General features: G+C 43.4%; 1 protein-coding gene and 1 pseudogene across 1 annotated transcript; both read left to right on the forward strand.

Annotated features, from left to right (window-relative positions):
- LOC139163075 (zinc finger protein 850-like) overlaps window positions 1-26,331 on the forward strand; it is a 55,500-nt pseudogene that overhangs the window by 19,879 nt on the left and 9,290 nt on the right.
- LOC139163226 (zinc finger protein 773-like) lies at window positions 5,042-5,606 on the forward strand. The gene is made up of 2 exons (XM_070744182.1): window positions 5,042-5,177; window positions 5,224-5,606. Exons 1-2 carry the CDS (start codon window positions 5,042-5,044, stop codon window positions 5,604-5,606), a joined length of 519 nt encoding a protein of 172 aa, XP_070600283.1.

Consider the following 26,331-nt stretch of genomic DNA (forward strand, 5'->3'; position numbering starts at 1 on the left):
CTAAAAACATAACTTTATAACCTAAGTCTTTGTTTAGGTGATACATACTGAGTAAGTTGCTTGTAGCATCTGGAATGTATAGAACACGTGGAATCATTTGGTCTAACTCTTTTACGTAAACAGTTCCTTCTCCTTCAACTTTGCATAAGTGATTTGACACTGAATATAGTTCTTTTATGTCAGTCTTATGTAGTTCTGTGAAAAGTTCTTTTTGGTAAGTAATGTGAAAAGCTGCTCCTCTATCTAAAGTCCATAAACTTCGAATGTCATACTCTGGATGTGATTGTGGGACGTTGTTCAGGACCAAAGAACTGATGGAAGGACGTGATTCACTTCTGCAACCTCGTTGAGATGATCTGTAGTTGCTGGAGCTTTTGCGTCTGCCGCTCCTAGGATCTGTTCCTCTGGGCTGAGCAGGATATTGGGAGCATTGAAAATCAGCAGATTGAGAGCGTTGCGAATCTGGATATTGAGTGCGTTGAAAATCTGTTCTTCTGGGCTGATTATACCCTGGATATCTTGGAGCGTAGCCCCTTGGTTGGTAACTGTGACCATAGTTCCCTCTAAGCTGAGCAGTGAGCCATGGCTCACTTAAAAATCATCATCAACTCAGAGTTTTCCAAACCTGCCCAGAAGCCGAGAGGGAAAGAGTGAGAGGGAAGGAGAGAGAGAGGAAGGGAGGATGAGAAAGAAACAGATAGAAAAAAGAGAGGAAGGAAAAGAGAAAGAAAAAGAATGGGAGTAAGGAAGAGAGAAAGAAAATCAAAATCTAGTGTGAAACTATCTCAACTATTTAAGTGGCATTTTGATATTGATAGAGTTGCCCTATTATGAGCTCACTGTTATAGACACACAGTACAGTATTTTATTTTGAAATTCTCTGAGGCAAAACAGGATGGGTTTTTTGTTTGTTTGTTTGTTTATTTATTATTTCTGTGCCGCCCAGTCCCCAAGGGACTGCCGCTCAGACACTATACTTTTCCACCACCACCACCCCAAAAAATTAGAGGGAACACTGACTGACTCATTGGAGCTCTGGAAGTAGTTGCTCTGGATTTAAGTCTACCTTGCATAATAGCTGCTTCTTCTGTTAAAAATTTGCAAATTCTGGATGTGGTGCGTTGAGCTAAAGGTATGTTGTTATATTTTGAAATAGCATCCTTCCAATCATTTAAAGATGTAATTATGGCTGTGTTCATCTGTATGTCATCAATATTATAGCCTCTTTCAATCAATTCCTTTTGCATTTCTAAAAGTTTAGACAAATGTGCAGCAATTTTCTCTCCAAGCTTTAATTTTGTAGTGAAAAATTCAGAAAACAGTAAACATGTCCCTTCAGCTGAAATTGGTCTATAAAATTCATCTAGAGCTGGGATCAAGGCACTTGCAGTGATATTATATGGAAATCTAACTGATAAATCTGTATCCATTGACATTAGCATTAATGGGCTCACTCTAGTATTTAAAGCCCTTTCTTCTTCAGTCCACTGTCTATTTGGTGGATTGAATGCCATGTGATCAGCACCTTCACTCTGTAATATTACTCTGATTTCATGTAACCAAGCCTTATAATTTTGTCCATTATTTTTTAATCTTGACTCGCCTTTCAATGGTGACGAAGCAGGAACTTGCCTTTGAACTGCAGTTTATACTGCTGTTGGTTGTTGCCTTCGAGGAGCTGGAACCATAGTTCCCTGTAAGTTGTGCAGCGCACTTTAGCGCAGAGGTTTTTAACCCTCAGCCCGCAAATTTCAAATTCCACCGCACAGGACCGACCTCTGCGCCGGAATTTGAAATTAAAGGAACTGCCACTGCTCTGTATACAACATTTTGCAGCAACAGTTCCTTCAAGTAAAGGCAGGAAAGAAAGGGGCCAATTATAGGCCCACTTTCTTCCCTGCCCCTTAAATCCTGGACGTTCTCCTCCCTGTACCCCACCGGCAGCCAAATGGTTGTTTAGCTGCTGTCCAGGTAAGGTAAGGAAACCGTCCGGGGGGCCCTGGGTCTGGCGGCGTGGTCTGCTGCCGGGCCTTCTAAGCATCCGTGGGCTGAGGGTGGAAACAAGGGTGGAGGGTGATGACTGGGGGCCCTGGGCCAGGCCGCTGGCCTATTGCAGCTCCCCTGCCGCCAAGACCCAGCCGCTGGCTTGCTGCGGCCCGCTCGCCACTGCCCAGACCCAGACACAGGCCTATCGCAGCTTCCCCGATGCCCAGACCTGGCCACTGGCTTGCTGCAGCCCGCCCGCCACCCAGGCCTACCTGCCAGACTACCGTGGTTCCCCCGCCGCCAAGACCCAGCCACCGGCTTGCCGTGGCCCGCCTGCCCACCACCCAGGCCCACCTGCCAACCTATCACGGTTCCCCTGCCACCCAAGCCCGGCTGCCGCCCTGTTGCAGTTCCCCCAACCTTCCCATGGCTACTGCCCGGATCCCGGCGCCCTCCCCCTCCTACTTCAGCACGTGAATTGCTTGGGCTGATGGTGGGGCTCTTGCTACTGCCTCTGAGCCTTTTCTCCCCAAATCTGACGGCCGCCTTCTCTGGGTCCCAGGGAAAAAGGAAAGTTTCCCAGGAAGCCCCCGTGCTTCTGGCCCCAAAAACATATTTGTGCAAGTGAGTGGTGTTGCAGGGCAGGAAAAAAAGAAGAGAGTAAGTCAGAGAGAAAAAAGAGGAAGGAAGACAGAGAAGGAAAGGGAGGGATAGAGAAATAGAAAAGGAGGATGAGAAAGAGGGAAAGGGAGAGGGAGGGAGGGAGAGAGAAAGAAGGGGAAGAGGGAGGGAGGAAGAGAGGAAAAGAGAGAGAAACATAGAAAAGAGGGAGGAAAAGCGATAAAGAAAGGAAACAAAAAGAATGGGAGGAAGAATGAGAGAAAGAAAATCAAAATCTAGTTTGAAACTAGCTCAACTACTTAAGTGGATTTTAAAGCATAGATTTATTAATAGTTTTGTTTTTGGTTTTGCTGGTTATTTTAGTTTTAATAGTAATAGATTTTGGTTTTGTTTTATTATTAATTTCTTTTAATAAAATAAAGGATATTATTTATATATATATATGTGATTTGTGATTTCACTGAAATGTCGCATAGACACTCAAAATATTACATGGTTGTTGTGTCTGAGAAACTGGAACCCATGGTTGCTGCACATGTTGAGTTTGAAATTGTGGTTGTTGGTCCTGTTGCATCTGCGCACTTTGGCTTCCCTGTGGTACTTGTGGTTTATCTGCAGGGTAGTAGTGCAATGCATAGTCCTTTTGTTCCTTTGGGACATCTGGAATAAAATCTGTTGAACGCTTTTGAAAATACATTTCATCATATAAATGTTGCTTTATTTGGTCACTAGATGGCACTGCAGGATCATTTTTCAGGATTTGGGTTGAATAATTAATTTTTGTTTTTTTTGCTTAATTTGGCCACTAGATGCCGCTGCAGCAATTTTTTTTGACAGTGCCACATCGGCAGAGAGAGAATGCATAGACATGTCCTTTTGTGTTTTAAAATGTCTTTCATCATTTAGACAGTAACGTATTTGTAAGTCTCTGATTTTATTAAATTTTTCTTCTTTTTGCATGAGTTGATCTGAATAAAAATCTATTAATTTTTTTTCTTTCATGGTAAGATCGCCTGACATCCTTACTGCATAAAAATTAGTTAAGAAATTTCTAGTTCCTTTTATATCTTCTTTCAGATTTGCAGCCAGAGAATTTAAAGTAAATATAGCAGCATCTGAAGCTATACTTGGTGAGGGGGAGTTTCTACCACTCCTTAAAGGCATTTCAGAGTCTATTAAAGATTTCTGTTGTTCATCAAAACGTCTGGTCTTAGGTCTTGCCATATTTTTGCATTTCGACTCAGTATGAGGCTTAGAAGAATAGCCAGAAAAGTCTTGTATCTGACTGGAGGCATAAACTAACTGAGAAGAGGGTTGTTCTGACAATTGTACAGCTTCTGTAAGAATAGCTAATTGTTCAACATCAAACCTTAAGGGGGAAGTGGATTTACTTACGGTTTCCTTCTCCCCAGCTTGGATTTCTTCTGTGGCAGACAGGGCTGCTTGTTCTTTTGTTTGTTTCTTTTGTAATTCAGCGCTCCTAATTTCTTGTACTCTATTTAACTTTGAGAGTGCATCTTTTACTTCTTGATCAATCATCGCGAAAGCCAAAGTGTCAGAAAAATAGAATGTTTGTTTTTTGCCAGGCATAGCAAGCCTTAAAGCTTATTTTTGCAGCTTAATTAAGAGAACCATCCTCTGCTACCATGTCGCAGTTTGTAAGTGATTAAAGTCCGTTAGAACATTAACCCCATGGAGGCGATAGATGAAGCGTTTAGTCATTTGTTCAAAACAAGATTTCTTTTATTATAAATGTAGAAAAACAAAACATGTCTCGAGGGACAACACAACAAATATGTCTTCACATGATAGAGGTAAAAGGAGAATGGAGTTTTAGGATGAAGAAGAAGGAGGTACACAAAGGAATACAGTGTTCCCTCGATTTCCGCGGGGGATGCGTTCCGAGACTGCCCGCGAAAGTCGAATTTCCGTGAAGTAGAGATGCGGAAGTAAATACACCATTTTTGGCTATGTACAGTGTCACAAGCCATCCCTTAACACTTTAAACCCCTAAATTACCATTTCCCATTCCCTTAACAACCATTTACTCACCATTATTACTGGTACTCACCATTAAATAAGACAATGATCTTGATATTTATAAACATAATTATTTATTAACATTAATTATTTTTTTGTTATTTATTTGCAAAAATTATTAGTTTGGTGATGACATATGACGTCATCGGGTGGAAAAAACCGTGGTATAGGAAAAAAACTGCAAAGTATTTTTTAATTAATATTTTTTGAAAAACCGTGGTATAGGCTATTCGCGAAGTTCGAACCCAAGAAAATCGAGGGAACACTGTAAAGCTGTTTGAACATCCTTTCTGTGAAAAAGGCTTCAAAGAGACAATTCCAGTCTGGTCTAGTACGCAAGACTCACAAATAATAGAAAGTATTTGAATGTGGTGACTGTGTAAAAAATTCAGCCATGAAACAGCAGAGGATTCTCACAGGAGAGAATCACTTTGAGTGTCCAGACTGTGGGAAAGGTTTCAGTCATAATTCCAGTGTGGTGCAACACAGGAGGACTCACACAGGAGAGAAACCCTTTGAATGTCCTGTTTGTGGGAAAGGTTTTAGCCATAATTCCAGCCTGGTGAGACACCAGAGGTTTCACACAGGAGAGAAAAACATCTGAATGTGCTGATTTTATAAAAAATTCAGTCACAATTTCAGTCATGAAACACCAGAATATTCAGAAGAGAGAGAAAAACTTTGGACGTCCTGACTGTGGGAAAAGTTTTAGTTACAGTTTCAGCCTGGTACAACACCAGAGGATTCATACAGGAGAAAAACACTTTGAATGTCCTGACTGTGGGAAAAATTTTAGTCAGAATTCTACACTGGTACAACATCAGAGGTCGCATACAGGAGAGAAACCCTTTGAATGTCCTGACTGTGGGAAATGTTTTAGGGATAATTCCAGCCTTGTGAGACACCAGGGAACTCACACAGGAATGGGAAAACTTTTAGTCAAAGTTTCAATCTGGTAAAACGGGATTCAAACTGAAGAGAAACCCTTTGAATGTCCTGTGTGGGAAAAGTTTTAGTTGTAATTCCCATGTAATACAACACCATAGGACTCACACAAGAAAGTTCCCCTTAGAATGTCCTGACTGTGGGAAAGGTTTTAATCATAATTTCTGACTGGAACACTAGAGGACTCCCACTGGAGAGAAGCCCTTTGAATGTCGTGTCTGTGGGAAAAGGTTTAGTCTTCTAAAGTTTGCTCGTTGTTAACGTTTTTCTCATAAAATTCCTCGGCTTTTTCTATTGTATTTTATCTTTTAAAAAATGTTTTCTCATGCCAAGTAACCAAGATTCCTTCCGGGACTAACCACCTAAAATTTATATTATTCCTAGTTAGCTTAGCTGACAAGAACAGGTATGGTTTATGGAAGTCTCTTACTCTTTTTGGGACTTGTTTTAACACCACTAGTTGTTGACCCCTATACTCAACATGCTCTGTGTAAAATCTCATCTCTCACAGATTTTTTGATTAATGTGCACCTCTTTAGGAAGGTTATAACACAGTGATGGCGAACCTATGACACGGGTGTCAGCACTGACACGCGTAGCCATTTTCGGTGACACGCGGCTGGAGGAACGGGGAGCTTTAGGGCAGCGGTCCCCAAACTAAGGCCCACTGAGGCCATTTACCCGGCCCCTGTTGTGATTCCGTCTGAGGCTCCTCAGGGAACGGCTGAACCTCTGCCGGCTCCATGCTCAGAGGGGGAGGATGAGGAACAGGAGGAGGAGGAGGAGGCCCAGGCAGACGGGGAGGAGGAATATCAGGCCGAGGGAGAGGGAGAACAGCCTGAGTCCCCTGGGGTGGAGCTCTCCCCAGCAAGCAGCCTGGAGTCCTTGGATGAAAATGCACAAGCCATCATCGATCTCAGGCAGAGAAGAGCAGCACAACGAAGGGGACAATTAGCCAGGTATTTCCAGCCCTAAATAGGCAACAGCTGGGTTTGGGTGTGGTTCTCCCCAGAAAGGCTGAAAAGGCAAACCCACCCTTCCTGTATTGTGGAGTATTATCTTTGGGAGTCCTGGGACCTGGCTGTGATCTTTGGCGTTTCTGACTCTGGCTTGTGGCCCTGAAGGCTGAAACCTTGAGGGGAAAGACGTGGGTCTTATTCTCTATAGTGGTGTGTGTGCCAGCAAGAAGTCTGCTGTATTGTCTGGCCGTCATGACTCTGCTGTGAAGCCTCATAGCCTGTCTGTTGAGAAGAACAGGTTTTTCTCTGTGTTTGTTTTTCCAACTATAAAGTGCCTTTGCTTTTACCAGCGTGTCTGGCTGCTTTTTTCAGTTGGTGTTGAAGTCTGGGGGCACCCAGACAGAACAGCCCCCGGCAACGTACGAGATTTTACCATAAGCTCCCGAATCTCCGCTCTGCTGCTGAGCATCTGGCGGTGGCAAGGAAGAAACCCAGGGGACAGGGAGGAAAGCACCCTATGGCAGAGCAGCAGCAGTTCCTCTCCCTGAAGGCGAGAAAGAAATTGGCCAATTGCAGGCCCACTTTCCTCCCTGCCCCCTGGCTTTCCTCCTCCTCCTCCTCCAGACGCTCAGCTGCAGACCGTCTTGGTCCCTCCAGTGCCGCTTTTTTGCTTCTTCGCCGCCCCGCGGGAAGCATGGAAGCCCTGCAAGAGCGGCTGGAGGGGGCCGTAAGCAAGCCATCAGGACCCCCGTGCACTAACTTGTTGACGGCCATGCCGTCCCGGATCGCAGGGAGGGGAGCTCTTCTCCCGCCAAGCGACGGCGAGGCCCTCCCAATGCTTGCCCGCCCAGGCCCCGCACTTGGAGCCGGGGCGATGGGCCTAGCCTCAGCTTACTTGGCCCCGGTGCAGCCGAAGCGTGGGGCGGAGTAGGCGGCGGCTGCTTCAGGCCCGCCCCTGAGCTGAGCTTCCTTTGGCTTCTTTTGAGGCAAAGCTGCAAAGCTCACTTGCTGCCTCGAAGGAAGCCAAAGGAAACTCAGCTCAATGAGGATCGGTTGTTGGTCTCTTCAAGCTGCTGCCGCCCACTGCGGAGATCCCTTCGCCCAAACAGAGGCGGCGGCGGCGGGTTCAAGGGACCAACAGCCTGTCCTTTTCGGGGCTGCGTTGTTGCAGTGTCTGAGGCCGCCGCCACCTCCGCCTCCAGGCGAAGGGATCTCCGCAGTGGGCGACAGCGGCTTGAAGAGACCAACAGCCGATCCTCATTGAGCTGAGCTTCCTTTGGCTTCCTTCGAGGCAGCAGGTGAGCTTTGCAGCTTTGCCTCGAAGGAAGCCAAAGGAAGCTCAGCTCGGGGGCCGGCCTGAAGCAGCCGCTGCCTACTCCGCCCCGCGCTTCGGCTGCACTGGGCAGCTCTAGCGGGTGCGGGGCAGCAGGGCAAGCCACGAAGGTGGCGCAGCCAAACATGGGTCAAGCGGGAGGGCACTGAGTAGTAGCCGTGGGGCGGCGGTGGGGTGGTTGGCTGCAAGGTACCGGCGGCGGCTGTATGTGTTGCAGGATGCTGTACATTGCTGCGCTGGGCATGGGGCTGGCACCTCCGTCCCAGCCCAGCCAGCGGGCCAGTGCCAGCAATGTACTGCGACCCGACGTCGGTGCCACCGTCTTGGAGCTCCTGCTTGCAGCCTATTGCCCCACGGCGTGTTGCAGGGCAGGAAAAAAAAGAAGGGAGGAAGGAAGTGAGGAGAGAGAGAGAGAAAGCAAGAGAGAGGGAGAGAAAACAGAAGTGAGGGGGAAGGAATGTGAGAGAGAAAAATGAGAAAATGATGGAGGGAAAGAACGAGGGAGAGGGAAACAAAACAAACGAGAAAGAAGGAAAAAAAGGGAGAGGGAAGAGAGAAGTGGAAAGGAGGGGAGGGGGGAGGGAGGGAAAGAGGAGAGGAAAGAAGGAAGGAGGGAGGGAAGGGAGAGAAAAGTGAACGAGAGGGAGAGAGAAAGGGAGGAAGAGAGGAAGGAAGGAAGAGATAAATATAAAGGGAGAGAGGGAGACGGAGAGTGAGGGGAAGAGGGGAAGGAAGGAAAAGAGAGAAAGAGAAAAAAAGTGGAAGGAAGAGAGAAGGAAAGAAAGGAAGAGAGAGTGAGAGAGAGCAAGAAAGAAAGAGTAAGAGATGAGAGAGGAAGGAAGAGAGTGAGAGAGAGTGAGAGTGTTTTTTTCTCAAGGTGACACACCACCCGAGTTATGCTCGGTTTTTTGGCGAATTTTGACACACCAAGCTCAAAAGGTTGCCCATCACTGTTATAACACCTAGCATAATTAGTATGGATTCGATAAACCTCGTCTAATACTCCTATATGCCAAATATATATGAATCAAAACTTAATCCTACTATATTTATAAATCAAAACTTAATCCTACTATATATCAATAATAACAAAAGGAAAAAAAGAGTTCTTTTTTTTCCAGTTCATAGATTAGTTAATCAGGTAATCAGATAGTCAATGATCAATTAATATTCAAGAAAATGCAGTTAAGAAACATGTTCTAATACTAATACTAAATCAAAAACGTCATGTCTAATCACAGTTTATCAATCACTTTTTGGTTATCTAATCAGATGGCTATTATTTAATCCAAATCAATTCATTCAGTTCTTGCAAGTCATTACTTCCTTATTTGGGTAGTATTTCTAAATCAGTCTATATATCACAAAAAGTGAAAGTTTCTGATATTGTCTTTATCTTTTGAATCTTCTTAATACAAAATCTCACGTTCCCTTTGTGAAGATCTTAGTATAACAGATCTTTCTCAGCAGTGTCCATAAGCATACACAAATGACACAAAATCAGGAGGAAGTCAGTCAGTCTGAAGATATTTAGATTCACAGTCAGCCGTCTGTTGCTTCTTTATGTTTCCCTGCCCTCCCCTTTGGAAAAGAGCCTGATCTTCTTTCGGTGTTACTGTTGATAACTCAAAAGTATTTAAATATTACTATCAAACATTCCATATATCCCAGTGAGGGTATAATCCCAGTGAGGGTATGGCTAGCTGACGAGGCCAGAATAAGGCCGAAATAGCGCTATCTTAGTCTCCCTTAATTTTAAAAATTCAGTAAAAACACACACACACAAACACACATATATATACGGTGTTGTATATTCGGGTTTCCTCACGTGTAGGATTTAGAAATTTCTGGCGATGTTTCGACGAGGTCCCACTCGTCATCTTCAGGCTGGTGTTTCTCTCCTTGTTCTAGGGCGAACACAACGAGACCTGAGCTGCCTTCCTTCTGTAAATACTGGTGGCTGGGTGTGGTTTGATGGCTCAGCAATTGCCTGCTGTGTTGAAACTTCCTTCTACACAGCAGGCAACCTGAACCGAACTTGAACCCGAACGGGGAATCCCTCCCACGAAGAGATTCTGAGGGCGGAGCTTTGACATCACCGTCAGGTTGCTAAGGACGCCAAGGTGATCACTTCCTGGACGTCCTTAGCAACCTGCTAGTGACGTCAAAGCTCTTCCCCCGGAATCTTTTCGTGGGAGGGATTCCCCAGCTCCTTTAAAGGGAGGTCTTCACGTAAAAATAAACATTGTTATTTTTACGAAAAAGGACGCCACAGCGGCGCTGCAAGCAAAGGGCGGTCCTTTCACATAAAAATAAAAAAAATATTTTTACGAAAAAGGAGGACAGATGCTCATTGAAGAAAAAAGAGGAGAAAAAGTATGTAGGAATAATGGGTGGGGATAACGGAGGGCAGAGGCTCATTGAAGAAAAAAGAGAAAAGTATGTATTAAAATTTCTAAACACATAGGTTCTTATTTTAGGTACATGTCATTTCTTTTTAATGCCACATCCTAAGCTAATTACATCATCTGGGTTATTTAAATTGTTCCAATTCTTCCTATTTCTTTTATCTTCAATCGCATAAACGCTACATATATTTCCCCTCTAACCAAACATAAAATTTTCCCCATACTTTATAATAACTTGAGTCTTCCTTATCTTTAATTCTCATTGTTAAACTGTTTATTTCTGCACTGTCCATTATATTCTTCAAAATTTCTTCTTCCATTGGTGTTACATTTTGTTTCCATTTTTGGGCATATGCTATTTGTGCTGCTGTCACCACACAGACAATTAAATCTTTATTAAAGTTCTCTGGTAAAATACCAAGTAAAAATACTTCTGGTTTAAACGTAACTTTTGTTGTAGAATTTCTCCAATCCATAATTTAATCATAGAATGGTATAGAAAATATCCAAATTTATGTCTCTTTAAAAGCACAGGAAGGAAAGGAAAAAAATTAAAAAGAATAAAAGAAAAAAAGGGGGGGAAAGGAGAGCGGAAAAGAAAAGGAAAAACACTATTCATATCGTATCTTAATCTATACATAGGAGGAAGGGTTGTTAGAAATTTTAAAATACATTTCCTACTCAATTCATTTATTTCACTTCTTTCATCATTTCTACTAAAATCATTATTCCATTATTTTATGCGAAAAGTCTCTTCCATTAAAAAAGACCAAAGTATTAATATTCCTCCCTAATCTAGATATTTTCCACTGCCGTTCTTAGTGTGACAATCTTCCCTAATCTATAAACCCCGCTGCTAATCCCTATCTTCCCTAATCTGTGTGTCACTATCATATCAGTGCAATAATCTTCCCTATTCTAATTATTTTCATTGCTAAATGCAGTGCCATAATCTTTCCTAATCTATATATTTCTCTAATCTATATATTATCCCTAATTCTAAATATATTCCACTATCGAACTCAGTGATAATCTTCCCTAATCTATTGATTTTAACTCTTTGTTGTTTCAACTGTCTTTCCTTATAATTAGTGTTGGGTGAACCGAACTTGCATAGTTCAGGTCTCTGCCAAACTTTGCGGTGTTCGGCATACCAAACTTGAACCCGGATTTTTTAAAAAGTCCATGTTAAGATTTGGCGTTTGCTTGGGGGAGGTGGGGAGGGCTCTGACTCAGCAAAGGTCGCTGAGGAATTCTGGGAGTTGAAGTCCACAAAGTCTTAAAGTGGCCAAGGTTGGACTGACTAAATAAATAAGGAAGTTACGGGCACGACACCGCCTTGCTCGTCCTGCACTCCAGAGCAATACTGATTGGCTGCCGAGTAGGAAACAAAACTAAAGTCTGCACCAATCGCCTGTTGCGCCCATTGCTCAGGGCAGCCTTAGCTCACCCTCTTTGGAAAGGGGAGGAGGCAGGTTCTGTGTTGTTGTAGGCCCCGCTCTCCCATCTTCTGCCAAAGCAGCCCGCGGCTGCCTGTGTTCTTTTATTTCTTACGGAAAAGGCTCGGACACCACATTTGCGCCTCCTTTAATTTCTTTCGCCACCACGCACGCGATCATGTTAGTTTCCCCCGTGAAAAAGCAGAAGATGGAGTTGGTCCTGGAGCAGCTCAAGCAACACACCACCATGGGGGTCGATGATTGTGGTGGCTGAGCCTTTTCCATAAGAAATAAAAGGAGACAGGTGGCCGCGGGCTGCTTTGGCGGAAGATGGGAGGGTGGGGCCTATGTCAACACAGAACCCGCTCCCCTCCCCTTTCCAAAGAGCGCTGGGGTGAGCTAAGGCTGCCCTGGACAATGGGCGCAATGGGGGGAGAGCAGCGCCACCTCCGAGCCCAAAATACCTGCTCTGGTGCACGCAGCAGCTCCCCCACCTTGGGTGCCCTCCGCTTGGGCTTTGTTTCCCGCCTCCCCGGCAAGAAGGTGGGCTGCCCGGGGTTGACGGGATTCCCCACATCGGGAATGGCGCTGCAAGCAAAAGGAGGTGGGGAATCCCATTTGCTTGCCGCCCCCTCTGGAATCCTTTTGCTTTGATATCATGGAGACTCCTTCCTGGCTGGGGCCAAAGCTGAAGCTGCTGGCCAGGATCCTGAAGTGCTGGTGGGGAGGTGTCAGGCTCCATCAAGCGAGTGATGGCCGGGAGGGGAGGCGGGGAGGGCTCTGGCTGGCCGGTCGTCCCTTCAGCACACAAGACGGCCACGACCCCTCCATGCGACCTCCATGCGACCTCAGCCCGGCTGCTGTCCCCATCCGCCTGTGGTTTCATTTCCTCATCAACCACCGTTTCGGCCCCGGCCAGGAAGGAGTCTCCGTGACCTCAAAGCCCTGATCCGGGAATCCCAGCGGGGGTGGCAAGCAAATGGGAAATGGGATTCCCCGCCTCCTTTTACTTGCAGTGCAATTCAATGGGTTCGTCCAACACTACTCATAATGCCTAACATAATTAGTGCTAGTTATTATCCCATATTAATCCTACTCCTGTTATTATAACTCTCCTCCCTTTACTTTTCCTCCCACTTTGTTTATCAACAAAAATCAAATATGCAATTTATAATTCAACCAATCGGAAGAATAAAAAAAGAGAGAGAAAAGAGCAAAGAAGAAAAGAGAAAAAAGGTCATCCAGAAATAATCATAATCATTATCAAATATCTCACCTATGTTATGCGCAATAATCAAAGCTATTTTCAATTTTTTCCTTTATAAGCCATTAAAATTTCTCCTCTTATATAATTCTTCCATTTCACACTTTATATCACTTGCTTGTATATTTGTATATATATATAAAGTATATGTATTTTCATTGGTAAGCTCCCATGAAATTAAAATGTTAAAATATTAATAAATCCAATTCATTAAGTATACTCAAATCTTTTTCTAATTTATAACTTTGTAAGAACAGAGAAAGGAGAAAAGAAAGTGCTAATAACCTTTAGTAACTTCTAAATATGCTTACAAGTATTTTAATTTTATTTTTCTTAAAAGCATTTAATTCTTAGAAGTATTTAATTTCAATCTATATTATTCAATGTAATTTCAGTCAAATCAATCAGTCCAATTAGATCAAATCAATTCAAATTAGTTTAATTCAGTTCAAATAACTTCATCTTGAACGTTGAACGTGTGTTTGTGTGTGTGTACATATGGTAGATAATGTATATTTTGAGTGCCTGTCTATAACACGTAGCCGCACCGGGTCTTCAAAGAGGGGCAGCATACAAATCTAATAAATTATTATTATTATTATTATTATTACTACTATTATTATTAATACATGTGGCATATATTCATATAGGATTAATTACTATATTTTGAATGTTCAGTAATAGTAAATATCTTGTATCTCTTTGAGGCAAGGAGAGGTCAGGCACCCTAATTCAAACCCTTGATGTGAGTGATGTCAAGTTGGCCACCCTTAAGCCAGTCACATGACCTTTAAGCCACCCCCAGTCACATGATTGTCAAGCCGCTCCCACCTGGTCACATGGCCTGCAAGCCAGTCCTGCCCAGACACATGGTTGACATACCATCTGTCCGTCCATTACCTGGGGGGGGAGCTTTTGACCCCCTCAGAGAGGGTTTGCAACTTGGCCATCCTCCTCAATCCACAGCTGACTTTCGACCATCATCTTTCGGTTGTGGCGAGGGGAGCGTTTGCCCAGGTTCGCCTGGTGCACCTGTTGCTGCCCTGTTTGAACAAGGAGTCTCTACTCACAGTCGCTCATGCACTTATCACCTGGAGGTTTGACTACTGCAATGCTCTCTACATGAGGCTACCTTTGAGGACTGTTCAGAAACTACAAATTGTGCAAAATGCAGCTGGGTGGACAGTCATGGGCCTCCCTAGGCACACCCATGATTCTCCAACACTCTGCAGACTGCATCAGCTGCCGATTGGTTTCTGGACACAATTCCAAGTGTTGGTAATGACCTATAAAGCCCTACATGGCATTGGGCCCAATGTACTTTCTAAGGTGCGCGGCCGCACAGCTACGCACCCGAAAACACCCCCCCATGCACCCTTTTCCAAGCCCGTGCAAGGAGCCACGGCCGCCCCTGCCCCTACAGCACCTCTGGCCCCCATACGCTTCTGGCTTCTCGCTGCTGCCCCCCGCCCACCTGCTTGATCCGCCCCTCTTTCTCCTCCTTCGCTTCCCGCCTTGGGGCGCGGCTCCTTCTGCATCAGTGGCTGCAGCGGCGCTGGTGGCTGTGGCTTCTCGTCCTCCCCATCCGGCCGCTAGCCACTTTGAAAACGCCCGCCCCGCCCCTCTCACAGTCCCTTCGCTGAGAGCGCTTTTGTCCCGGCTGTCAGTGAAGGGGCTACAGGAGAGGCGGGGCGGGCGTTCTTCTCACAGTGGAGGCAGGCAAATGTGATTTGGAATGTCGGGCGCGTGTGCGTGTGCTCCCCATCCCCCTGCCATTCAAAATAAAAACCTTCGCCGGCCTCCGCAGAGAAGAAAGGAAGAGAGAGAGCAAGAGAGAACAAGAGAGAGAGAGAGAGAGAGCGCAACAGACATAGCGAGATAGAGAGAAAGTGAGAGAGAGAGAGAGGGAAAGAGATATAGCAAGAGAGAGAGAACAAGAGAGAAAGTGTGAGAAAGAAAGCAAGAGAGAGAGAAAATGAGAGAGTGAGAGAGAGAAAGCAAGAGAGGGAGAGAGAAAGAAAACAAGAGAGAAAGAGTGAGAGAAAGAAAACAAGAGAGAAAGAATGAGAGAGAGAAAGCAAGAGAGAGAGAGAAACAAAACAAGAGAGAGAAAGAGAATGAGAGAGAATTGAGGCAGAGAATGACAGGAAAGAAAGAGAAACAGAGAGAAGTGACTCTTGATTTAAAGCATATGGTAAAAGCACTTAAATAATGACAGAGGAAAAAACCCCCAGCCCTTACCTGTTTTTATTAATAGTTATGTTTTGGTTTTGCTGGTTGTTTTAGTTTTAATAGTAATAGATTTTGGTTTTGTTTTATTATTAATTTCTTTTAATAAAAAAGAAGGGATTTTTTAAATGTATGTATGTACCGTATGTATGTATGTATGTATGTATGTATGTATGTATGTATGTATGTATGCAGTGTTCCCTCTAATTTTTTGGGGGGGTGGGCGGAAAAGTATAGTGTCTGAGCGGCAGTCCCTTCGGGACTGGGTGACACAGAAATAATAAATAAATAAATAAATAAATAAATACTGTGTGTCTATAACAGTGAGCTCATTATAGGGCAACTCTATCAATATCAAAATGCCACTTAAATAGTTGAGCTAGTTTCAAACTAGATTTTGATTTTCTTTCTCTCTTCCTTACTCCCATTCTTTTTCTTTTCCTTTGTCACTTTTTTCTATCTGTTTCTCTCTCTTCCTCTCTCTCTCCTTCCCTCTCGGCTTCTGGGCAGGTTTGGAAAACTCTGAGTTGATGATGATTTTTAAGTGAGCGATTGCTCACTGCTCAGCTTAGAGGGAACTATGTATGTATGTATGATTTATTTATTTATACATACATACATACATACATAAATGCATACATACATACATACATACATACATACATACATACATACATACATACATACATACTTCTATGCCGCCCAGTCCCAAGGGGACTGCCGCTCAGACACTATACTTTTCCGCCCACCCTAAACAAAAATTTGAGGGAACATTGATTGGGCCAGATTATTTGTGGGACCGCCTTCTGCTGTACAAGTCTCAGTGACTGATCAGGTCCCACAGCGTCGGCCTTCTCCAGGTCCTGTCAACTAGACAATGTCATTAACTGCCAGTAACTGAGTGAGGGATCCTAGTAGACAATTACTTAAATGTGAGACAATAGTGAGTGGCAGCAGTCAAAATAACCTATATACTGTAATCCTAAAATGCATTAGTAGATAGAATTAAGATCCCATGAAGTTACAGTTACAAACCTTAGTAAGACCATAGTTGAAATACTGCTTCCAATTGTAGTGACCACAATATAAAAAGATATTCAGACTCTGGATAGAGTGCAGAGAAGAGCAACAATGATGACTTGAGGCTTATTTATTTAATTTGTTTTGTTACATATTGGTGGTATACAAAGATATAATAATATTTATATACATGATAATATTAAAAGAGAAACTAGGACAGGGGATGGAAAACATTCTGGTGCACTTATGCACTCCCCTTACAAAGATCAGGAATTGGGAATGTCTATTCTAATAAAAAGACAGACAAAAGGAGGCACGATAGCAGTATTGCAATATTTTGACTGGCTGCCATAAAGCGAAGGGGGTCGAGCTATTTTCCAAGCATGAGAAGGCAAGACAAGGAATAATAATTTATTTATTCATTCATTCATTTGTCCAATACACAAATACATAGGAAGAAAAATAGACATGTAGTAATATGTATAAGGGTAAAAGTGAACTTAGAGGAGAGGATATATGAAAGAAAGAAAATATATATGATAAGTGAGAGAAAGGAAAGACAATTGGACAGGGAACGAAAGGCACACCAGTGCACTTATGTACGCCCCTTACTGGCCTCTTAGGAACCTGGAGAGGTCAATCGTGGAGAGTCTAAGGGAGAAATGTTGGGGGTTAGGGGTTGACACAATTGAGTCCAGTAATGAGTTCCACGCTTCGATAACTCAATTATTAAATCATATTTTTTACAGTCGAGTTTGGAGCGGTTCGTATTAAGTTTGAATCTGTTGCGTGCTCTTGTGTTGTTGCTGTTGAAGCTGAAGTAGTCATTGACCGGTAGGAGGTTGCAGCATATGAATTGATGGAAACTGATGAAGGAGAGAAGCAACCTAAGGTCTCCTGCTTGAGCAGGGGGCTGGACTAGAAGACCTCCATGGTCCCTTCGAGGTCTATTCAGATTAATTGATTGATCTTGAAAGCTGCATCCTTGAATTTGCTAGTGGAGCATCAGGAGTAGGTCAATGGATAGAGATTGTGGGGAGGAAGAAGACCCAGTTTAGTGTAGTGCTAAAGGAAAGGGGGCAAAACCACTTGCCAAGAAAACTGCAAGGCCAGGCATCAAGACTGACCCAAAGGCACCAAAAAACCGAAGCTAAGTGGTGTCGCGTTTCACTTTTTCACTTGGCTCCTCAGTTTTAAAGGTCGGTTGTGAGTAGTCGAAAACGACCTGCTGCCATGTAACCAGTAAAGACATCTTCCAAGCGGCTTGGTGGAGGCTGGAAAAGCGTGTTTTTCCACCTCCTGTCGCTAGATGGCGATCAGGCAACATCTATGCTTCGAAAGCTTTAGCTTGAGCTTCAATTTTGTACTGCATTGCTAGAAAGGATGGGGAGAAGAAACTCAGAGGAACTTCCTCTTCCGGATGACTCATGGGAGGAAGGTGGCGCGCAGAGCGGCTTTTGTGGTCTTCCGAGGATCGAGGCAGCAGCTGAAAGGTGAGTTGAGAGAAGGTGGGAGGAGAGTCCGGGAGCAAGTAGGGTTGTTCGGTCTCCTCCACGGCCTGGAAGCAGAGAAGCAACTGGGCTGAAGCGTGTCAGATTCGGCTGCTGCTGTAGGTTTCCCTCCTGCCCAAATTTAAGCCCACTGGTGGCTGCAATTTTCTGCTGGTGGGAAAATTGAAAATGCCTCTTTCAAGTTAAGGCTGATAGAAACATAAAAGATTGACTGCCCTTATACTATTTCCTGTATTTTATCTTAGGATGGATCTATGTTTATCCCAGGCATGTTTAAATTCAGTTACTGTGATTTACCAACCACGTCTGCTGGAAATTTGTTTCAAGCATCTACTCCTCTTTCAGTAAAATAGTATTTTCTCATGTTGCTTCTGATCTTTCCCCCAACTAACCTCAGATTGTGCCTGATTCTTTGGGAATGGCTTCCCTCCAGAGGTTGTGGGTGCTCCACCACTGGGGTTTGTGACAGTGTTGGAAGGGACCTTGCAGATCTTCTATTTGGACGCTGTGCACAATCAAAAGGCCCAATACCATTTCAGACAATTGGTTAATTGTTCTCAGTGTCAGGAAAATTCTCCTTAGTTGTAGGCTGCTCTTTTCCTGAATTAGTTTCCATCGACTGATTCTTGTCTTGCCTTCTGCTGCATTGCATAATAAATTAACCCCCTTCTTCTTGACCCCTCAAGTGTTGGAAGATAGCTTCCATGTCATACCTAGCCCTTCCTTTCACTTGGCTAGACATGCCCAATTTATGCAACCCTTCTCGTTAAATCTCAGAAAGACCAGCAAGCCATCTCAAAACAACTCTTTATTAGAACAGGCTCAACAACAAGATCTGGCGAAAGCCAATTGTACATTTTTATTGATTGATTGATTGATTTTGTCCAATACACAATGAGGGTTTTAGTGGGTATACACATAGTAAAATACATGATGAAGGTTATACAGGATATACTCATAGTAAAATATATCTAAGAAAGAAGAGAAGTTATAGGAATAGAACATATCAATGAAAGAATAGAAGAAGAAATATAGGAATAGAAGAAAGGTATAGGGGATATAGGAGAGCAATAGGACAGGGGACCAAAGGCACTCTAGTGCAGTGTTTCCCAACCTTTTTTGAGCCGCGGCACATTATTCATATTTTCAAAATCCTGGGGAACACTGAACGGGGGAGGGCGGGGGAGCGCGCGGGGGGGCTAAAGAAAAGTTTGGACAAAAAAAATCTCTTCCTCCATTTCACTCTATTTCTCCCTCCCTTTTTCTCTCTTCCTTCCTTCCTTTCTCTCTCTCCATCCCTCTTTCTTTCTTCCTCTCTTTTTTGCTCTTTCTCTCTCCCTCCTTCCCTCCCTCTATGTCTTTCTCTCTCCCTTGCTCTCTCTGCCTCTCTTGCTATCTCTTTCATTCTCTCTCTTTCTCTCTCTTTCTGTCTCTCTTGCTACGTCTTTCTTTCTCTCTATCTCTTTCTCTCTCTCTCTCTTTCTGTCTCTCTCTGTCTCTCTTTCTATCTCTCTCTCTTTCTCTGTCTCTCTGTCTCTCTATCTCTTTCTCTCTTTCTCTGTCTCTCTGTCTCTCTATCTCTTTCTCTCTCTCTCTTTCTCTGTCTCTCTTGCTATCTCTCTCTCTCTCTCTGTCTCTTTCTCTTTCTTTCTCTATCCCTTTCTCTCTCTTTCTCTGTCTCTCTTGCTATCTCTTTCTCTCTCTCGTTATCTCTTTCTTTTTCTCTCTCTCTCTCTTGCTATGTCTCTCTTTCTCTCTCTCTCTGTCTGCCTCCCTCTTTCCTTTCTATCTCTCCCTCCCTCTTTCCGTTCTATCTCTCCCTCTTTCCTCCCTCCCTCTTTCCTTTCTATTTCTCCCTCCCTCTTTCCTTTTTATCTTTCTCTCCGTCCCTCAGCGGCGGCAAAGAAGAAGGCAGGAAGGCTGCAGAGGGCACCGAGGACAAGAGCGCTCGCTCGTTCCCTCGCCCTCTGACTTCCCTCCCTCGCTGCTGAAGGGACGAGCGCGAGGGGTTTTTTGCTTTTTTTTTTCCTTCCCCCACCTCACAGGAGAGAGAGAGAGAGAAAGAGCAGCGAACTGCTGGATGCGGCAAAGGGTGGGGGGTGGCGAAGGCAAAGTCTGGGAGGCGGGGAAGGGAAGAGCAGGAGACCCCCAGACAGAACGGCTGAGGGAAAGGAAAGACAGAAGGAGGGAGGGATTGAGAAGCGAAGCCAGGGAGGGCTGAGAGAAAAGGGGAGCGGCGCGCGCGAGAGAGGGGGGGGGGCGGGCTTTCCCAAAATGGATGGAGAAAGCCCTCTCGCAGCGAAAGCGCTCCCAGCCAGGGGGCTGCGAGAGAGGGCTTTCTCCGTCCGTTTTGGGAAAGCCCAGCCCGTCCCTCTCGCAGCCCCCTGGCTGGGAGCGCTTTTGTCTTGAGGAGCTGAAGCCGCCGCCGCCGTGAGAGAAGTCGCGCCCCAAGGCAGGAGGCGGCAGAGGAGGAGAGGGGGCAGATTGGGCGGGGAGCTTCACGGCACACGTGACCGTGTCTCGCGGCACACTAGTGTGCCGTGGCACACCGGTTGGGAAACGCTGTACTTGTACTCCCCCCTCTTTGGAATCTGGATAGGTCAACTGTGGATAATCCAAGGGTAAAGTGTTGGAGGTTTGGGGATAACACTGTGGAGTCTGGTAATGAGTTCCACGCTTCAACAACTCGGTTATTGAAGTCATATTTTTTACAGTCAAGTTTGGAGTGGTTAATATTAAGTTTAAATCTGTTGTGTGCTCTTGTATTATTGTGGTTGAAGCTGAAATAGTTGCCGACAGGCAGGACGTTGCAGCATATGATCTTGTGGGCAATACTTAGATCTTGTTTAAGGCGTCTTAGTTCTAGGCTTTCTAGACCCAGGATTGAAAATCTAGTCTCGTAGGGTATTCTGTTTCGAGTGGAGGAGTGAAGGGCTCTTCTGGTGAAGTATCTTTGGACATTTTCAATGGTGTTAATGTCTGAGATGCGATATGGATTCCAAACAGATGAGCTGTATTCGAGAATGGGTCTGGCAAAAGTTTTGTAAGCTCTGGTAAACAGTGTGAGATTGCCAGAGCAGAAGCTACGTAGGATTAGGTTTACAGCTCTTGAAGCCTTCTTGGCTATATTGTTACAGTGGGCTTTGGCACTTAAATCTTTTGTTATTAGTATACCGAGGTCTTTAACCGAGTGGGGGTTATCTGTGATAATTTGATTATTCAGTTCGTATTTGGAGTTTAGATTCTTTTTCCCAATGTGTAGGACAGGGCATTTGCTAGTTGAGATTTGAAGTTGCCATGTGTTAGACCACTCAGAAAGAGAGTTCAGGTCTTTTTGGAGAGTAGTTGTGTTATCGGTGGTGTTGAAGAGTTTTACATCGTCGGCGAGGAGGACACAGTTGCTTGTGATGTAATCGCAAAGATCATTGATGTAGAGAATGAAGAGCGTTGGTCCCAGTACAGTACCTGCGGAGAGGGGTGGCATATAAATTCAATAAATCTAATCTAACCTTGGGGAACACTGCTGTTAACTGGGACAGGGGTGGATATGGTGCTTCCTATTTTGACCACTTGTTGACCACATGGGAATCTTGAGCAGAAAGAGAAGGCAAATCCTCCCTTTCCCTTGACCCCCAACAAATGGTATCCAAGGGAATCCTGCCTGTCTCAACCAACATAGAGGACACTTGGACATCCATTTCAATAACCACCGATACACTTGGCATCCATGAATCTGTCTAATCCTGCCTTGAAGCTATCCAGGCTGACAGCTGTCACAACCTCTTCAGGAAGTGAATTCCATAGTCCACACTTTCTTACCTATGAATTTTAGGGACTGCCCCATCGTCCTAGTATTGTGTGATAGAGAAAAGATTATTTCTCTATCCGCCTTTTCTATCCCATGCATGATTTTATACACTTTGATCAAGTCACCTCTGAAATGTCATCTTTCAAGGCTGAAAGAGACCAAGGCGTTGCAACCTGGTTTCATAAGGTAGGTGCTCCATTTCCTTGATCACTATTTTTTTTAGAAAAAAAATATATTAGAGAGTGTATAGTACAGAAAATAAACGTCAGTCAACCAATATCAAGTGAAAAGAACAACGCTTAGAAAAAGAACAAAACAGAAAACAACAGAAAAAATAAAAAGAACAGCAAGCATTAAAGAGGTGTCATGCTCTCTCTTTCCGTATTATATTTTGTAAACAAACAATTTAATATTCAATTAGCTGTTTTCCATATTAAAGTTTTTCATGCACTCCTATCAGGTTAGCTCCATGTTTCTTGAAAACTGAAAAGAATAATAAAAGTATACAGATTATACTTTTCAGTTCTAGAGCTATCATAAAACTATTTAAGAAAAAAAATATTCAAATATTACAATCATTAATTAGATCATAAGATTCTAATCCAAAATACAGTCATACCTTGTTCGGCGTTCGGAGGCTCCTGGGAAGCCGCCCGGTTGTTTTAAAAGGTGACCGCCGGGCTTGGGGGCTTCCCAGCAACCCCCCGAACCCAGAGGTTCGGCAAAACTTCGGGGTTCGGGAGGTTGCTGGGAAGCCCCCCAGCCCGGCTGTGACCTTTTAAAACAGCTGGGCGGCTTTCCAGCAGCCTCCCGAAGCCGAACGCCAAACCCGAACTTCCGCGTTCGGCGTTCGGAGGCTCCTGGGAAGCCGCCCAACTGTTTGAAAAGGTGACCGCCGGGCTGGGGGGCTTCCCAGCAACCCCACAAACCCAGAACCCAGAAGTTCGGCAAAAGTTCGGGGTTCGGGAGGTTGCTGGGAAGCCCCCCAGCCCGGCTGTCACCTTTTAAAACAGCCGGGCGGCTTTCCAGCAGCCTCCCGAAGCCGAACGCCAAACCTGAACTTCCGCGTTCAGCCTTCGGAGGCTGCTGGGAAGCCCCGCCGCCCGGCTTTCACCTTTTAAAACAGCCGGGGGGCTTCCCAGCAGCCTCCCGAATGCCGAACCCGGAAGTTCGGGTTTAGCGTTCGTAACACGACAAACGTTCGTAAGAAGAGGCAATTTTTTTCTGAACCCTGGGTTCATATCTTGAGTTGTTCGTAAGACGAGGGATTCGTATCTTGAGGTACCACTGTTTTAGATTATATACATTTATAGCATGTCTGGGTTAAGGAAAAAAGGTTTTGGTTCTTAGTATACTTCCCTTTTGCTATGTAAAATAAGGACTATTTATTTCCAGGGGTTTTTTTCCCTTTGCGTAGCCAATTACCGGTATACCATTTATCCCACATTTTGTAAAACACTGTGTCTTCCCTATCTTTAATGCACAAAGTCAATCTATTCATTTCAGCCAATTCCATTGTCTTGTTTATAATATGAAAGTGGATGTAAATTCCTTTCTCCAATTTTGAGCGTAACAGATTTTTGCAGCTGTGAGTAGATGTATAGTTAGATATTTGTCATCTCTTTTGGTATTTTTATCAACCATTCCCAATATAAGTGTTTCTGGTTCAAATTTAATCTCTATTTCAGTTGTTTCCTTTATCCATTTCCATATTAATTTCCAAAGTTTTCTAGCTTTCCCACAGGTCTACCACATATGAAAGTATGTGCCTAATTCATCTTTACACTTCCAACAATTTGGAGACATTCCTTTATAAATTTTTCTCAATTTTACTGGTGTAAAATGCCATTGATAAAAACTTTTGTAGAGGTTTTCTTTATACACAGAAGAGATGGTAAGTTTTAAATTATAATTCCAGAGGTCCATTTGTCTAACTCAATCGTATGGCCTACATTTTGGGCCCATTTTATCATGACCTCTTTAACTCTTTCTTCCTCCATTTCATTTTTTAAAAGACATTTATAAATTTTGAAATTTCTTTTCCCTCCCGTCCTGTACAAATTTTATCGATTTCTTGTTCACTTGATTGGAAGCCAAATTTTTCTAGGTCAAATTTCTCTTTATTTTTTAATTGAAAATAGGGCCACCAATCAATGTTTACACCCTCTTCTACTAATTTTGTTCTAGATTTCATCTCATTCTGTTCTGATAGTAGTTTCTTATATGTAATGGTATTATTTGCCTGAATTGAGTTTGGCTACATTATTGCTTCCAAAGGTGAAAGCCATTTTGGAATCTGTGAATAAATTTTTTTCTGAATTGCCAGCCAGTTTTGAATTAATATGCCTGTGATATAATGGTTTTTAAAGTATCTATGTATTTTTTCTTCATTATTCCATAGGTATTTATGCCATCCGTATTGTAGGTCTTGTCCCTCAATGGTTAATAATCTCTTATTTACTAATACTACCCAGTCTTTTAACCATAAAGCGGTAGCCGCTTGATAGTATAACTTCCAATTTGGTAGACCTTTTGATCTTTTGCATCTTGTAACAGTTTATATTTAATTCTGGGTTTTTTCCCTTTCCAAATAAATTTCCTAACTGATTTATCCAATTCGTTATAAAATTTTTGTTAGTTTCTAATTAGAGCTGTCTGAAATAGGTAAAGTACCTTCAGACGTACGTTCATCTTAATTACTGAGCTTCTACCTAGCAGGGATATTTTTGTAATTTAGACCACTTCACTAAATCTTTCTGGATATCCTTTAATAATTTTTGATAATTATCTTCTTTTATCGAAGTATATTTAGCTGTAATTCCTCTGTGTTTTTTAGACAACTTTTAAGTTAACATCTTTGTTTTATCCTTGTTAATTTTGAGCCCTGCTACTCTTCCAAATTTTTTCATTTCCCTTAACAGTTCCAATCCCGAAATTGATGAATTCTCTACGATATAGACTAAATTGTCAGCAAAAGCTTGTGTCTCCTAATGTTGATCCTTAATTTTCAAACCTCTAATGTCTGGATTTGCTCTCACAGTATACAATAAGATTTCAATATACAAAATGTATAATAGTGGGGAAATAGGAGAACCGTGTCTAACTCCTTTTTCAATGTTAATTTTATCTGTCTTATCTCCATTTATTGTTATATTAGCTGTTTGGCTAATGATCATTCTTGCCCTTTTTGGCACCTTTTCCAGTTCCATTATATCCTTCTGGAGGTGCAGTGACCAGAACTGTACACACTACTCCAACGGTGGTCTCACCATCGATTTGTACAGAGACAAATACAACACTTGCCGACCTATTTTTGATTCCTTTCCTAATCATTCCAAACATGGAATTTGCTTTATTTACTGCTGCTGCACACTGGGTTGACATCTTCATTGAGCTGTCCACCAAACCTCAAGATCCCTTTCTTGGGTTGTCTCGGAAAGCTTGGTCCCCATCAGTTGGTAGGTATAATTGGGGTTCTTTGCCCCAATATGCATAACTTTGCACTTGTTTAGGTTGAAATGTATTTGCCACTTTGTTGCCCACTCACTCAATTTTGAAAGATCTTTTTGGAGCTCCCGACAATCAGTTTCACTTCTCACTACTGGGAAACAATTTAGTGTCGTCAGCAAACTTGACTACCTCACTATTTATTTCTACATCCAGAACGTTAATGAATACATTAAAAGGTAAAGCACCCAAAACTGAACTTCCAGGCACACCACTTCTCACTCTTTCCATCCAAAGAATTGTCCATTTATTGACACCTTTGCTTCCTACAATTTAGCCAGATTAGCCAATCCAGGACAAGACCTGTCCTCTAATTCCGTGGCTGAAGAGCTTTTTTAGGAGCCTTTAGTGAGGGACCTTTTTGAAAGTCAAGATATACAATATCAACTGGGTCCCCTTTATGTGTTTATTTACACCCTCAAAGAATTCTAACAAGTTAGTAAGACATGATTTGCCCTTGCAGAAACCATGTTGCTTTTCTTTCAGCAATGCCTGTTCTTCTATGTGCCCAGTAATTTTATCTTTAATAATGGTTTCCATCACTTTGCCTGGAACTGAGTTTAAACCGACTGGTCTGTAATTTCCTGGATCACCTCTGGATCCTTTCTTGAAGATCAGGGTTACATTTGCCTCCCTCCAATCCTCAAGTACAGTGCCTGATCTTAGAGAAAGATTATATATTTTAGCTACAAGTTCAGCAATTTCACACTTGAGTTCCTTGAGAACTCTAGGGTGGATGCCATCTGGACATGGCGATTTGTTGACAAATATTGATGTTGATAGGAAAAAAGAATAAAGAAAAGAAGGGAAATAAATTAGACTATAGTAGATCATTTGTTGGAAAGAGATATAAATTGGACAATTATTACCCTTTGTTTTCTATAAGATTTATATAACTTACAAACCTGATTTAATATTGACAAGATTCAGATGCTTATTGATACCAAATGATAGAAAATCTGTATAATCAATACAGTGATCCCTCGAGTTTCGCGAGGGTTCCGTTCCAAGACCCCTCGCGAAACTCGATTTGTCGCGATATAGCGGTGCGGAAGTAAAAACACCATCTGCGCATGCGTGCCCTTTTTTTCATGGCCGCACATGCGCAGATGTGGAGTTTGCGTGTGGGCGGCGGGGAAGACCCAGGGAAGGTTCCTTCGGCCGCCCAACAGCTGATCTGCTCCGCAGCGCGGCAGCATCGAGGAGCCGAAGATGGGGTTTCCCCGTTGCCCAGGCAAAGGGGAAACCCCATCTTCGGCTC

This window comes from Erythrolamprus reginae, chromosome 2 (assembly GCF_031021105.1).
Source record: "Erythrolamprus reginae isolate rEryReg1 chromosome 2, rEryReg1.hap1, whole genome shotgun sequence".
Lineage (NCBI taxonomy): Eukaryota > Metazoa > Chordata > Lepidosauria > Squamata > Dipsadidae > Erythrolamprus > Erythrolamprus reginae.